General features: G+C 33.4%; 1 protein-coding gene across 5 annotated transcripts in view; it reads right to left on the reverse strand.

Annotated features, from left to right (window-relative positions):
- Window positions 1-1662: 1662 nt before the first annotated feature.
- LOC149786436 (tyrosine-protein phosphatase 10D-like) overlaps window positions 1663-16217 on the reverse strand; it is a 405711-nt gene continuing 391156 nt past the window's right edge. For 2 of the 5 annotated variants that reach the window (XM_089976880.1, XM_089976878.1), the window contains exons 29-31: window positions 13644-13724; window positions 8129-8170; window positions 1663-2939 (exon numbers count right to left, since the gene is read on the reverse strand). In XM_089976880.1, coding sequence (XP_089833006.1) covers window positions 2869-2939; window positions 8129-8170; window positions 13644-13724 — 194 coding nt within the window. In that variant the 3' untranslated portion in view covers window positions 1663-2868. Of the gene's footprint in view, window positions 2940-8128; window positions 8171-10727; window positions 10770-13643; window positions 13725-16217 lie in introns of all 5 variants that reach the window. The other 3 variants (XM_089976879.1, XM_089976882.1, XM_089976883.1) reach the window with 3 other exon arrangements.

Genomic DNA, 16217 nt, shown 5'->3' on the forward strand with positions numbered 1-16217 from the left:
TTACAATACAATGTCAGATCTATTTATTACTGTGGAGATTAATATATAATCATATTATTCAATGTGTCATTCATGACATTATAATTCCAATTATTATAAATTGACTGCGTCTTCTACATTTTGATTGGATGTAAACAGTCACGTGATTCTGATATCTGAAAATTTTTACACAGCAATAAATTCTGCAGACTACTTTCGGTTCCCTGTTACCAAATCATTTGAAGTTTATCTATATCAACGCCTTACACCCTAATAATAATAACCAGCTCCCACCAACCCATTCCTGTGATTTCTGATAAAAAATGACAAGCCACAGCTTAAAATAGACTATTAGAAGTTAAAACAATGTAAGTGCACAGACCTTCCTGCACTCCAACACTCATCCCTTTTGCCAAAGAAGGCATATGGCAGGCTTTAGAAGCCAATCTTCGGAAATTATTGCATTTCATCTCAACAACATATTACAGCAGCAGTTATTAAAGGTTAGGGTCATATGTCAACCAAGGGATGTCACTAAAAATGGACACGATTTTGCTTATGAAAGATAAAAATGCATAGAAAGCAACAACAACGTTGCTATAACAACACATGCCATACGCAAATGTAATTTTCAAAAAAAGGAATATTCCAAGTTTAACTGCAACAACCATTTTTTATATATTAAAATATTGATCATAACAGTATATCACTGGCATGTCCTGCAATGACATTCTACCCCGTATCACTGTATAAAGAATCAATGAATCTAGGCTAGCGAAGATAGGGCTATGTATTCTACCGCAGCTAAGAGGCTAATGAAACTTCAATGTACATAAAAGTGAATGTTTTGCTGGTTAAATCTGCTGATCTGATGTTAGAAAGGAAGTATTGGAATTATAAGGATTAAATGATCATGGTTGGGTATTTATTGATGTGTAAAGTTTATCTAACCACTCACAAAGTTTACATAAAGTTCTTTGGTTATTAGGTAAAATTTACACATCGATAAATACCCAACCATGATCATTTAATCCTCTATATATATATATATATATATATATATATATATATATATATATATATATATATATATATATATATATATATATATATATATATATATAACATATTCAATTTCATAAAGCATTAGGAATTTTGTTCATGTAATAGCAAATAAGTGAGACAACTATAAAATATATGAAACTTTTATAAATGACACATTTATAACTTGTGAAATTTGAAGAAAAAAATGTTATTTTTGCATAAGGTGCACATTTCTTCATGCAGTGGGTGAGAGATACAGCTCTCTTTTCTTATAAAATGGTAGCTGGAGTCAACAGATGCTGACCATGCTATATACTGAACTATGTTATATTGAGTACCACAATAAGAACAAAACTGTCACATATTGAGCATAGTGTAATGATGCAAACAGTGGTATAGCAGGCACTATCAAATTTTTGTTAAATCATGGTATTTATAAAAGAAAATGAAGATACAAGGTAAGTTTCACCTTGTTTTCTTTCAATCTTTAGTGTTATACCTTGGTGTGATTTGGGTCATGAGGTCCACTGTCATGCTGCATTATATCCAGAAATTCATTATAACAAGGTCTATTATAATGTGGAAGATCTGTACACTGATTTTTTCATATTTATTTGGTAATTAGTTATATGTAGTAAAAAAAAAAAAAAAAGAGCAAAAGTATCAATTTTTGCAAGAGTTAACTACCTGTGATGTTCTCAGAACCAAGAGCATGATGCACTCATCCCTTATTGCTTTTTAAAAAAAAAAAACTTTTCATAAATTCTTTGAAACCCAACTTTGACTTTTCATACTTTTCAGGCCTCAAACTTATCAACAGCCATAAAATCTGGTGGAGTGGCAATTACTAGTCTATTAATAAAGATGCAATAAGAATTTATTAATTCCTCCTAATAATAATTTATACTGTAATGAAATTCTTTTTTTTTCAGGAGAAATTTTGCCTTCAGCAAAATTGTCTAAGAGTAAATGGCTATTTAATTTTGAGGATGCAGTTATCTACAACATTCTTGCAATTTCAAAATGATATGGAAATTTTTATATACCCATGTGGACAGAGCTGAGATGGCTGTGATCAGTAAAGGTAAGTGCTTTAGATCTCTTGACCACCCACTGCCCTCCATACATAGTAGAATAATGATGAATGATGCCATATTTAATGGTACATTTGTTATTGTTTATTCTGATTCTGTACCAAAAGATGCAAAGATGAATTCTCAGGGCAAATACCATACAGACTCTGTAACAAGTCGAGTCTAACTGCAAACTTCAGCCTGTAAGGAATAACCTTTAGAATAAACAACAAAGACCCTGATCTGCCAGAGCATTATGCAATAGCAGATCATAATCTATGTTGCCTGCAGTTGTACTCAACTTAATGACTGGATGACTGAACTCTAATGAGGTGAATTTAACACGGAAAAAGTATTCACAGTGCCAGAAAAATTCTATCAAAGGCATATAATCATAGTAAATATTTCACCCATGATATAGCTTTAAATATATACTCTAGGATAGAGGTATAGTAAAAATTCTTTATCTTTAATTGCTACTAAAAGTAAAAAAATCAAAAAACAAACAAATTCAAGGAAATTAAACTGAATTATTACCTGTTCTATTAAACACTGGATCACTTTCAGCAATAAACATATCAATTTCTTTGAACTGGAAAATGCATGAAACTAAACCATGATACACTGCACCAAATGTTTGTGAAATAGAAATAACTAAATCATAAAAGAACATATCTCAGTTTCCTTGTGGATTTCCTGATAAATAGGAGCTGTCTTAGAGTTTGCCCAGCTTGCAAAGCAATGATCACAGTTCTGTAGTGCTAACCCATGATCACAGTTCTGTCCTGGGAATGTTACTGGCATTTTCATACAGCTTGTCTGTTTCCTCATCTGGATCAGGATCTGGATGACAAATGTATTATTGAAAATGAGGGGTCATAACTACTTAAAATGTTAGCATTATTCAATGAAAATTGTATAATGGTCAATTTCGTAACTAATGTTGAACAAGAGCTCCTCAAAGATGCACTACTGGCCAAAATAATTTCCAGAAATTCAAGATCATTTCTTGTTTGTAACTGCTCAGTGTTCACACCATCTCTGATATTCTTGAACAAAAACAGTCATGTTGGATGTAGCACCATTTTCATTTAGGACCAACAAGATATCAAAAGATGTCCTTTGGTGAAAACCCCTTGTCAATATTTTTCAGTTTAAGAGTGGCAGTATAAAGATTTTCCAGACAGCTGCCATGGTGGTAATACTGGATGTCAGATTGACCCTTTTTTCATATATATATATATATATATATATATATATATATATATATATATATATATATATATATACGAGAAGTAGTGATAACATGATTATCAAGATGGCTGCTGTTAAGTGCCTTACTGCCTGTCAGATCTGCACCATTTTTACTGAAGACCAAGTAGATGTCAGTAGAGATCTTTTGGTAGAAATTCAGTGTAACTACAATCATCCGTGTTGGAGGAATGACAATAACGAGAGTTTCAAAATACTGGAAGTTAGACTGGCATCCCTTTACTTAAGACCAAGAAAACATAAAAAAGAAGTTTTCTTAATGAAAATCGATGTTTATATTACTATCCATTCAGGAGGAGAAGTGATAAAAAGATCTTCAATATGTCAACTGTGGTGGCCAAATAGTTTGAAAGTCATAAATTTCATTTCTGACTAAAAAAGAATTTTGGTGAAAGCGCATGATGATATGACTTTCAGGCATACTGACAACAAACTTTTCAAGATGGCTGATGTTAGAGCCATACTGGATGTCAGATTGGCATTGTTTTTATTTAGGACCAACTAGACATCAAAAGAAGTCTTTGAGTGAAAACCCATACTGAAATACAACCCAATCAGGAGGAATAGGAAAAATATTTTCACGATGGTCACTGTGGTACCATTTTCATTTAGGACCAAGGTGACCATGGGGTGAAAAGGTCTGTCAAGTTTCAGTGTAATCTTCGAAGTAGGAGGAGTAGTGATAACAAACTTGAGCAAATGGACAGATGGATGATGGACAGCAGACCATCCCACAAGCTCTTCTGGTCGAGGATCAGTAGTGCTTACAATAAGATGTACATTAGCTTTGCAGTTCTTTAACGCTGAATTTTAATCTGTGAAAAAACAGTAAATGCTTAACCAGTCTTTCTTATCATAAAGGTTGTATTTTTACAGGAATAAAATGTTACAGACTTGTTTCCATTATCTAATTCAAAGATTCTTAATTTGAGAATTTTAATATAAATCATTTAAAAAAACTGTAACAATCAAATACAAATTAGGCTCATTATGCATCAATAAGAATGAAGCAATATTTTATTTGAAAAACAACAAAGCTCTCAAAATGTAAATTAACATTCATTTAATAAAATCTATTTTTCTTTTCTCAAAAACACAAGGAGTCAACAAAAAACCAGTAAAGCACTTCCAGCTTCATGATTCTGTGGCCTTCTTTAGACAAATTCGTTTATATTATTTATTTATATTTATTCTTTTCTACTACACAAAAACTAGATTTCTAATTGTAAATCATGTATGCTCCCACTATGCAAGTAATTGAGTACAAATCCAAATTGTAAAAAAAACCCACCACAATAAAACTAGCAAAAATCATGTATATTATACAACAATCCATTCAGATCATCTACATATAGGCATGCACAAATACTAAATTTCATTTGCCTAGATCGAGTGATTTCAGTGAAATCATGCTAAAAAGATTCTGACCCTCTCCCCAAGTTCGAGTCCCATGAATAAGCAAAAACCTGTTTAAAACAACTGAATTAAACAGCATAAAAACAAGTTCAAATCATATAAGCATGCATAGAAACATGCCTACCAAATTTTACTTTTCCATGTCAGACGAGTTTCACAGAATCATGCTAAGAAGATAGCCCAAAAAAGGTAAATAAGAGCAAAATTATGTCTGTGCTGCACTTGCAATAAAAATGACTGCTATTTTGATGAACACAATTTTTATAGATAGTGTGTACAGTAATTATAATACTGGTTACATGGAACATGTTGATCCTGTGAATGGCATTTATGCAGACAAGACATGAATCCTCGGATATCAGTTTCAAACTTTATGTAAACTTTTTCCAAAAGTTTTAAATGAATATAGTGACTAATACAGAAGTTATACCACTTTTCAAAACTTGTAACACACAATCAAGCCTGCTAGCAACAGAATCATTCTTATGTTTTGCCATTCATAAACCATGGCTAATTCTTGGCATTTCTTTCTTTAATAATGAAACAATAAATGAATGACAAGACAATATGGTACATGTTTTTGAATAAAAAGACAGATCGGTAACATGGTTTGGATCATAAGGTGCCAGCAGTAGTTCACAATGTAGGAAATAATATATTCACAACAACAGGCTTATCCTGAAGGAACACTTGTAGGAAAATAAGAAAATCATCTTCAAATGTGGAAAGACTCATGAAACTGAAGTCAACTATACAAGTCAAAATGCGGGTACAAATATATGTAACTTGGAAGAACATATCATATGAAATGTTATTACAAAGTATGATTACAAATGACACTGACATTCTGAAATACAAGAGGCCTATGAAGGAACTGATGCTCTGATGGCCAAACAGATTTTCCATGGATTCAAGATAAAACCATTTGTTCTTTGTGACTGCTAAGTGTTGAAACCATGTCAGATATGTGTGAGCAATAACAAGATTTTATAATTAGCCACTGTGGCAGCCATACTGGATGCAAGATCTGCACCAGTTTCATCTAGGACCAACTAGACATCATTAGAAATCTTCTGGTGAAAACCCCATATTACAAGAGTCCCTTGAAGTAACTGATGGGTGAAAAAGAATTTCAAGTAATTCAAGATAATACGATTTCTTCCTTTAACCTGCTGTGTGCTGAAACATTGTCTAATATTTTTCAGAGACAAGAAAATTTTCATGACAACTGTAATGGCAGCCATACTGGATACATGACTGGCACCATTTTTAGTTGGGACAAACTAGGTATCATAAATAGTCTACTGTTGAAAACCATATTTTGATATAGTCATCCATTAAGAGTAGAGATATTAATATTTTCAGGATATCCACCATGATGGCCATACTGAGGGTCTGTATATTTCATTTAGGAAGAAAAAGACAACATAAGAACTTTTCTGATGAAAACCCCATGTCAAAATGACTTTTCCTTTAAGAGAAAATAAGATTTTGAAGATGGCTACATACTGGATAAGCATGATTTTAATTTAGATCAGCATTATAGGACGTCATTTATTGAAACCCCATGATAATACGACCATTCATTCAGCAGTAGTACTAAGAAGATTTTCAAGGCTGGCCTCAGAGGTAGATATATTAGACCCAAGATCAGCACCATTTTCATTTAAGACCAAGCAGACATTGCAAAAAGTTTTTTGGTGAAAACCTTATGCCAGTAAAGCTTTCCATTCAAAGAGGAGTAAAATAAAAAGATTTTCCTGACAGCTGCTCTGTGGGCCATACTGAATATATCATACTGCAACATTTTCATTTAGGAACAAATAGATGACAGATGAAGCCTTTCAAAGAAACCATATTTTGACATGAACTTCTATACAAGAAAAATAGTGATAACAAGATTTTTTGATAGCTGCCATAATGGTAGATATCATGTAGGCCCCATTTTCATCAGGACCAATGAGACAACATAATTATTTTAGTAAAAACCCATGCTACATGTCCATCCAACCAGGAGTAGTACCAATAACAAAATTATCAAGATAATTGATGTGGTGGCCATATTAGATTTCAGATCAGCACCATGTTCATCTAGGATCAACTAGATATCATAAGAAGTCTTAATATAACCATCTATTCAGAAGTAGCTATGACAAGATGATGACGACGGCAGCTCTGTTGGACATAAAAGATATCTGAGTAGAACCATTTTTTATTTAGGACCAAGCTTTACTGCATTCTGACCAATGGTTCTTTTGAAGATATTGAAATTTGTCAACAGACAGACAATAAAAAATAATGATACCATACTTTAAACATGGCATTTAGGCAGGTCAACTAGAAAATGTACGTCCACCCCCAAAACAAATATGACAGCAAATATGTAACTCTCGCTACTATGTCTATCTTTTTCTCACACTTGTTAAATGAAAGAAAGCTTCACAAAATCAAGTCTGTGAAGTGAAAAAAAGCCCTGGGTCTGCATGTTGTGCCCAATTTCAAACATTGCCATAAACTTTGTGACCTTGATTCCAAGGTTAAAGAAATGAGAATACATTGCATCTTGGCTTCATGATGATACATCCCAAGTTAAAACAGAATTCTATGGGGAAAAGAAAACACATGCTAATGAAAAAATGTATTGAAATGCATGGTCGCCATTGCTGCCAATGTCATGCTAAAATGATTGTTATGGCTCACTTATGCAGATGGGCATCACTGAAGAATTGTGATGATAAAAGATTAGAATAATCTTTCAGTGGTTCAACAGGAATCTTTCAACACAATCATCATTGAAGGATTGGAGATCTGAGGAGATTTCTTGCTCAGTGCTCTCAATGTCGAATTTAGAAATATGTATTTGTAAGTAGATGATACAGACATACAGAAATATCATCAATGTGCCTGCAAAATTACTCAGTATTTCAAAATCAATATTGGTGACATCAGCTGTACTCAAACATTAGATTTAGGAAGGTATTTGTTATATACTTTATAAGAAATAATAAATAAAGTAAGAATTGTGAGAGCATTTAGGGAAGACTCTCAGCCTTCATGGTAATAGTCAAATCTTTCCTTGTGTTTCATATATATATATATATATATATATATATATATATATATATATATATATATATATATATATATATATATATATATATATATATACATGTACAAGCACAACATCCTATCATTTAATTTGTCATTAAAAGTCATGCCCTTGAGTGTATGTAGATCAGGAAATGCAAGAAAATGTCGAGATCTTCCATGCTGTAAAAATCATGACAGACCATTCTTGGATACAATAAGGGGACATGTAATGGAAGATGTAGGGGAACAATTACTTCCTTCTTCTTCCTCCGCCTGAGTTGTGAGCCTCAAGAAAGCTAAAATGTTGGTAAAAATATAGGTGACTTTTTTAAAGCATAAAATGTGAAATATTTTTGGCATTTAATATAAACAACTGAGATCTCTGAAAAATGTAGACTGCTTTACCTATTGTATTAATCAGCAGAGCTATATCATTTCAATGGCATTCATCTTCTTGGAAAAACAATCTTGATTGAAAGAATTTTGATGTATACTATATGAAAGTCTCTTGGTAGCTGAATGTGATTACCAGGTAATCTATGTTACAAAGACTTGATATTGTATATGGTACATGAAACCCTACTATAACCTGATTGATCTAAGTTCTTATATTGTATGTGGTACATGAAACCCCGCTATAACCTGACTGATCTAAGTTCTGATATTGTATGTGGTACATGAAACCCTGCTATAACCTGACTGATCTAAGTTCTGGTATTGTATATGGCACATGACACATTGCTATAACCTGATAAGAAACCCTGCTATAACCTGACTGATCTAAGTTAGTAAGATCTGATATTGTAAACAATAAAATAAAAACCTGCTATACAGCATGTTGGTCAGGGTCCATCAAGGGCTATCATGTTATGTAATGCAACAAGACTTACTGAGACAAGACAGGAGACAGAAGAAAATATTGCATGTAAATAATCTCTTGGCTAAGCATGACTGGAGGATGGGGTGGGGTTTGCAAAACTCTGGGCTTCAGTAACACAGTTACAAACTTAACTGATGATGCAGATTAATTCATTCTCTTCATTCTCTTTCAGACTTCAAGCACCAATCTGCCTGCACAGTATGTAACCTCAGATAAAGGTCACTCTAAACTGTTCAGTCTATCTGTGACTTCGAGCTATGATATGTCTGCACCTTAGTAACCCCAGATCAAGGACAAGCTAAACTGTTCAATCTACTTGGGACATTATCTAACTCCAGATCTGGGTATAAGCTGTACATTCTACTAATGATTTCAAACCCTGATCTGACAGCACAGTATATAACACCAGATCAGGGTCTAAAACATGCATTTTGTTTATGATTGCATGTCCTGATCTGCCAGCACATTATGTAACCATAGATCGGGCCTAACCAATTCATTCTATAGATTTCAAACACTATATATCTGGAACATTATGTACCCCAGACTGTGTCCCATTCAACTTAGTTCATTCACTGATCTGCCACACATTATCTATTATATGTACACATACATATAACCTCATTAATATGTGCAGATCAAGCTCTTTATAATTTGTGTCTGAGAGTGTGACAATACAAACCAATATCGAAGTATAATAACACTTGGATCAGAAACATGGAGTCTAAGGTGTTAAGAAGCAACTGTTGAAAAGGATGCATGATAGATGCAGGTCCATATCAGAAGTTCATATAGCCTGATGGCCTGGTGAATAAAGAGTGCTCCCACCAAATTTGACTGCATTTTGACCAGTGGTTCCCTCAGAATTAATAAAAATAGTAAATATCAACAGACAATGAACAATGATACACAATACAAGACTTGCCATACCATAAACATGGCTTTTCGGCAGGCCATTTAGACATGCCAAAAAATATGACAGACTACATAGGTAACTGTCACTGCTATATTTATCTATTTGTCACTCTAGTTAAAGGAAAGAAGGCATGACAAAATCAAATCTGTGATGAGATAAAATGAAGACCTGGGCCTGTGTGCTGTGCACTGGTGCTAACCTTGTGACCTGGCTTCCAAGTTTTCAGAAATGAGCATGCATTGCAGAATGAACTATCTTGGCATCATGATGATACGTCCCAAGTATAAAACAGAATTCACGATGGGGGAAAGGAAGTACATGCTAATGAAAAAAAAAATTGTATTGAGCTCCATGGCTGCCATTTCTGCCAATGTCACTGTAAATTATTGTTATGGCTCACTTTTCCCGACAGGGGCTTAACGAAAGAATTGTCATGAGAAAAGATTAGAATAATCATTTAGTGATTCAACAGGAATGCTTCAAAACAATCATCATTGAAGAAATCAAGATGTGAGGAGAGTTCTTGCTCAATGCTATCAGTGTTAAAATTAGGAAAAAGAATTTGCAGGTAGATGACACAGCCATTCATAGGTATAATTAATGTGCATGCAAATATAGGATTGTTTTAAGTTATTTCAATGCATTCACTTTTGTTAACATCAGCTGTGCTCCAACATTAGGCTTTCAAAGCTATCTGATATATAATTTATAAATAATAAAAATATTGTAAGAAATGTTTGTGACAGCATTTAGGGAAGACTCTCAGCTTTCAGGGTCATTGTCAACTCTTTCCTTCTGTTTCAGCAAATGTCTGCACACGTGAAACAAATCAGGATCCAAGTATTAGACTCACACATGTACAAAAGCAACATCCTGAGAGTCAAAATGTCAAAGAACTGATGAATAACAATAACAGAGCTTTATTTGTCATGAAAAGTCATGCCCCTGAGTGTATGTAAATCAGGAAATGCAAGAAAATGTCAAGATCTTCCATGCTGTAAAAAACATGACAAACAATCATTAGGTACAATGAAGGGACATGTAAGGGAACAGTTACTTCCTTCAGCTTCTTCCACTGGAGTTGTAAACCTTGTAAGAGCTAAAATGTGGGGAAAAAATAAGTGATTTTTTTGAGCTGAAAATGTGAAATATCTCTCGCATTTAATATCAACATATTAACAACAACTGAGATTTTATAAAAATTTAGAATGCTTTATCTACTGTATTAATCAGCAGAACTATATAGTTTCAATTGACATTCTTCTTCTAGGAAAAACAATGCTGATTTAAAAAGAATTTTCAAGTATATATGTATTGTGAAAATCTCACAGTAATAACTTGTTATAACATGATGGGTCTAAGTTGGAAAGATCTGATACTGTATACAGAACAGTCTAACCCTGCTATAACCCAATTCATCTAAGTTAGAAAGATCTGATATTGTATATAATAAAATTAACCGGTGCTATACAGCATGATGGTCAGGGTCCACCAAGGGTTATCGTTTTGTTTAATATTACATTACATACTGAGACAAGATAGGAACAGAAAAAACCTTATTGCATATACATCTTCTTGGCTAAAAAAGACTTAAGGATCATAGGTTTTTTTGGTTGCAAAACTACGGGCTTCAGTAACACAGTTACGAACTTAAATTGATGCAGATTAAATGAAAAACGCCTAAAATATTGACTAATGTATCTTTTAAAGAATTTTACAGTTAACTTTAATTCAACAGGGGTCATCTTTCTAAAGAATTTTAGCAATTTTTGATTTTATTATTTTACTGCATAATTTTTACTTGTCACTATATAGCTAGGATTGTGATGATGTGCTATTAAATGGTACATACACAGATACATACATACATACATAGATACATACATAGATAGATACATACATACATAGATACATACATACATAGATACATACATACATACATAGATACATACATACATACATACATACATACATATCAATTTGATCATGTAAACATTTATACTGATCTGGGTGATTGATTGGTCAGCAGCCTGTGTGAATGTATATCAAAGAATAGTTGGCTGACAGCTGGTCATAAACGCTGTTCATTCTACTTTGGACTTCAAGATCAAAGTAATTCTAAACTGTTCAATCTACCTGGGAAATTATCTAACTCCAGATCTGGGTGTAAACTGTACATTCTTCTAATGATCTCAAACCCTAAAACATTCATTACATTGATGATTGCAAGCCCCATTCTGCCAGCACATTATGTAACCGCAGATCAAGGTCTAAACAATTCATTCTATTCTAAGATATCAAGCCCTGATTATATGGAGAATTATGCATCCCCAGAACTGTGTCTCACCAGTTTTTTAAACTCTAGGAACTCTGTCACAGTGATCTACATTCTCTAACTATGCATAAATATAAGTGGATCAAGTTCATTATCAAACGTATGTGAGAGCTTGATGACATAAACCCATATTTCAAGTACAGACCGCTCCAGTGACCAGATGGTTAGCGTGTCTGCCTCGGATGCGGAAAGTTGTGGGTTTGAAACCCAGCCGAGTCATATCAAAGACTTCTAAAAATGGTACTAACAGCTGCCTCGCTTGGTGTTCAGTATTAAGAAGTTAGTGTTAGAACTGGTCAGCCTCGTGTCAGGATGTGACTGGGTCGGATGTTATGCTACATATCTGCGGTATGATGCCCCAGTGCTAGGCATCACTATAAAACTGCCTCATTGCAGACATCATAGTGATATGAGTCAAACATTGTTAATGCTACAATAAAAATCCAAATCACACACACACAGGCACACACACATATTCCAAGTACAACTCTAACTGGATTAGAAACATGGAGTTAAGAGTGTTAAGAAGCAACTGTTGAAAATGATGCATGATTGATGCAGGAAAATACCAAAAGGTCACTTGGCCTGATGGCTTGGTGAGCTAAAAATACTCTTCCCAAATTTTAATTTCATTTTGACCAGTGGTTCCCTCAAAAATAATAAAATTAGTAAATGTCAACAGACAATGAACAAAGAATGATACACAATACTTGATTGCCACGCTATAAACATGGCTTTTAGGCAGGCCAATTAGAAATGCCCAAAAAATATGACAGAACACAAAGGTCACTGTTACTGTTATATTTATCTACTGCGTGTTGTGCCCATGCTAACCTTGTGACCTGGATTCCAAGTTTAAAGAAATGAGCATGCATTGTAGAATGACCCATCTTGGCATCATGATGATACGTCCCAAGTATAAACAGAATTCATGATTGGGTTCAGGAAATACATGCTAATGAAAAAATGTATTGAGCAGCATGGTCACCATCACTGCCAATGTCATGCTTAATGATCGTTATGGCTCACTTATCCAGACAGGGGCATAACAAAAGGATTGTGATGATGAAAGCTTAATTATCCATTAGTGATTCAGCAGGAATGCTTCAAAACAATCATCATTGAAGGAATCAAGATCTTAGGAGAGTCCTTGCTCAGTGCTATTAGTGTTGAAATTAGGAAAAAGAATTTGCAGGTAGATGACACGGCCATACAGATATATAATTAATGTGCCTGCAAAAATACAACTGCTTTTAGTTTTTTTTAATTCATGTACTTTTGTAACATCAGCTGTTCACCAACATTAGGCTTTCAAAGCTATTTGATTTATAATTTATAAATAATAATAAATATTGTAAGAATTATTTGTCAGAGCATTTAGGGAAGACCATCTGTATTCCATGTCATGGTCAACTCTTTCCTTGTGTTTCAGCACAAGTTTGTACATAACAAAAAATGTATGATCCAAGTCTTGGATTTGTACAAGCACAACATCCTGAGAGTCAAAATGTCAAAGAACTGATGAATAACAATGACAGAATTTTATTTGTCATGAAAAGTCATGCCCTTGAGTGTATGTAAATCAGGAAATGCAAGAAAATGTCAAGATCTTCCATGCTGTAAAAAAACATGACAAACCATCATTAGGTACAATGAGGGGACATGTAAGGGAACAGTTTTCTTCAGCTTCTTCCACCGGAGTTGTCAACCTTGTAAGAGCTAAAATGTGGGGGAAAAATAAGTGATTGTTTTAGCTGAAAATGTGAAATATCTCTAGCATTTGATATCAATATTACAACTGCGATCATAGAAAACAGTAGAATGCTTTACCTACTGCATTAATCAGCATAACTATATAGTTTTATCTGACATTATTCTACTTCGAAAAACAATGCTGCCTGAAAGAGAATTTTGAAGAGAGTATATGCATTGTGAAAATCTCTTGCTAACTATATAGTACATGAAACCCTGACACAACAGGATTATGTATCATGATATATTCCGACAAGTCCATTAACAGAAGAAAATACTGCATGGGAATCCTCATAGCTAAATAAGTTGGATGGGAAGGGTGAGTGGGGGTGGGGAAAATTACGGGCTTTAGTGACACAGTTCCAAACCTAAACTGATGCAGATTAAAGGAGAAATACTTAAAATGGTGACTATATATTTAGCATTTTTCTGGTGCATACATTTATATGTGCATGTATAATAAAGTTGGCAACGAATATGTTATCATTCTATGGATGTAAACTAAATAACAGAAGAAAGAGAAAATTTAAAAGCTCTAAAATTCAACAAATTATTTATTGCCTGAGAATAAAAAGTAAAAATTTAAAAGAAACTTACAGCATTATAAATTAAATCCCAAACAGTCTTAAAAGTTCTATCACAAGTCCAAAAGTACATTGTTCTGAATGAATTCCAGTGGTATTCCAAATAAATTCCAATTTTGAATCTGCTGATGTGCCAATATTATTGATGTATCACAGTGATGTAATAAAATGTCATTTAATTAATTCATAATAATTCCAAAATAATGATTTAGTGTATCAATGAGCACTTTATAATTCCAATGAATAATTTAAATAAATAAATCCTCTAAATACAAGTAAAAGACTAAATTCCAATAGATGTTAAAACAGGAATGAATTCTGATGTAACAACCTTAACATAAAAATGTAAGACACACTAAGAGGACCAGAATGAGGGTCACAAGTTCATTTCTAGAACATTCTAAATTGTAAAGAAGGTTAGGTCTTTTATTTAAATTTTCGTAAAGAACATTACAAACATCAGGTAGACCAGGAATTTCCAATGGTTAAACCAATGTCTTGAACTCAGACTCAAATAAAAATGACATCAGTCAGGCAGGCCCAAACCCCTACCTTCAAATATGGACAATGGGCAACTACGCAATACAAATTAAATATACATATCAGGTAACTGAATAAAAAATGTGTACAAAGAACTACAATAATTTCTAGAATTTCTGTGCTAGATTACATACAAATCCAAATACTTAATTTCTTGCCAATATGCTCATAATAACTTAAGAAACACTGTAGTTTTTTGAATATTCATATCTGACGGCCATGTCACAAGGACTAAGTTTTGATGGACAATAAAATGCTCCCTAAAACTTAGACATTTGGTATTTCAAAATAGGAAATTTGCATTTAGGCTTGAAAAATGCCTTTTGAAATTTGCACACATGTTTTGCTCTGTATTGTTGTTCTAATAAAAAGACAATCAGTGTGAAAATGCCTCAGCATTCATGGCCCTGTAATGTTCTTGAGATGAACAAGACAATGTAAAAATGCCTCATCCAAGTTTGAGAGCAATCCATCTGATTTCATGGGTAGAGAGCTATATTTAAAACAACAGTTGAGTATTTCTCTAAATGACATAAAAAAGAATAAATTCAAAAATGCCTATATTGATTAAAACATTTTTTTAAAACTATGACAATAAAAATTTGTTTGACAGCAATACAAATTTAGCCCCTCTCCATCCTCCCTGAAATTGTGTACCTCGTCAAATTAATAAATGTTTTCTTTGTGAATTGAGGAGACGTTAATTTTCAAGCATGGATTGATGCAGAGAACACTGTTGAGGTGGGGTATTACAGTAACATTACCAACCAGTCATATCTAACAGGCTTGAGAGCATAACATCTTCAAACAAAATATATCAACGGTTGTTAATTTAAATATAAGGATTTTGGTTCTTTACTTATTTCTGTATTCAAGTCTGAATTATGTGGACTGAACAAGTCTGCAGTCTAGCATGGAAAGAGACACTGCACTCAAAGTTCGACTGTCACCTACTTTTCTTTTGGCAATATCACAGTGGAAATACCACTCAACACTCATTTATCTCCAATTTCTCCATCATTTTCAAAGAACCTGTGTCCTTTGTTGAAGAGAACAACTGGTATTAATATACTGTATGGGTAACACTGAATATTGAAGAGAAACACTGCACAAGTTTAATCACTGACAATTTGCATCCTTTATTTGAAAATAGTTAAAAAAATAAAGTTAATATTAACACACAGTTTTTGTTTAGAATTCAGTTTTAGTCATTTTTTTATGGAGGCACCTACTCATTGATTATAAAATGTGAACTAGAGTTTTGACATATGTGAACATTTGTTCATCCAGAAGGACAGAAGGCATGGAAGGGAGTGTGAGAAAGAGAAAGATGCAG

The sequence above is a fragment of the Sinohyriopsis cumingii genome, chromosome 12, assembly GCF_028554795.1.
Source record: "Sinohyriopsis cumingii isolate HCF-2022 chromosome 12, ASM2855479v2, whole genome shotgun sequence".
Taxonomy (NCBI): domain Eukaryota; kingdom Metazoa; phylum Mollusca; class Bivalvia; order Unionida; family Unionidae; genus Sinohyriopsis; species Sinohyriopsis cumingii.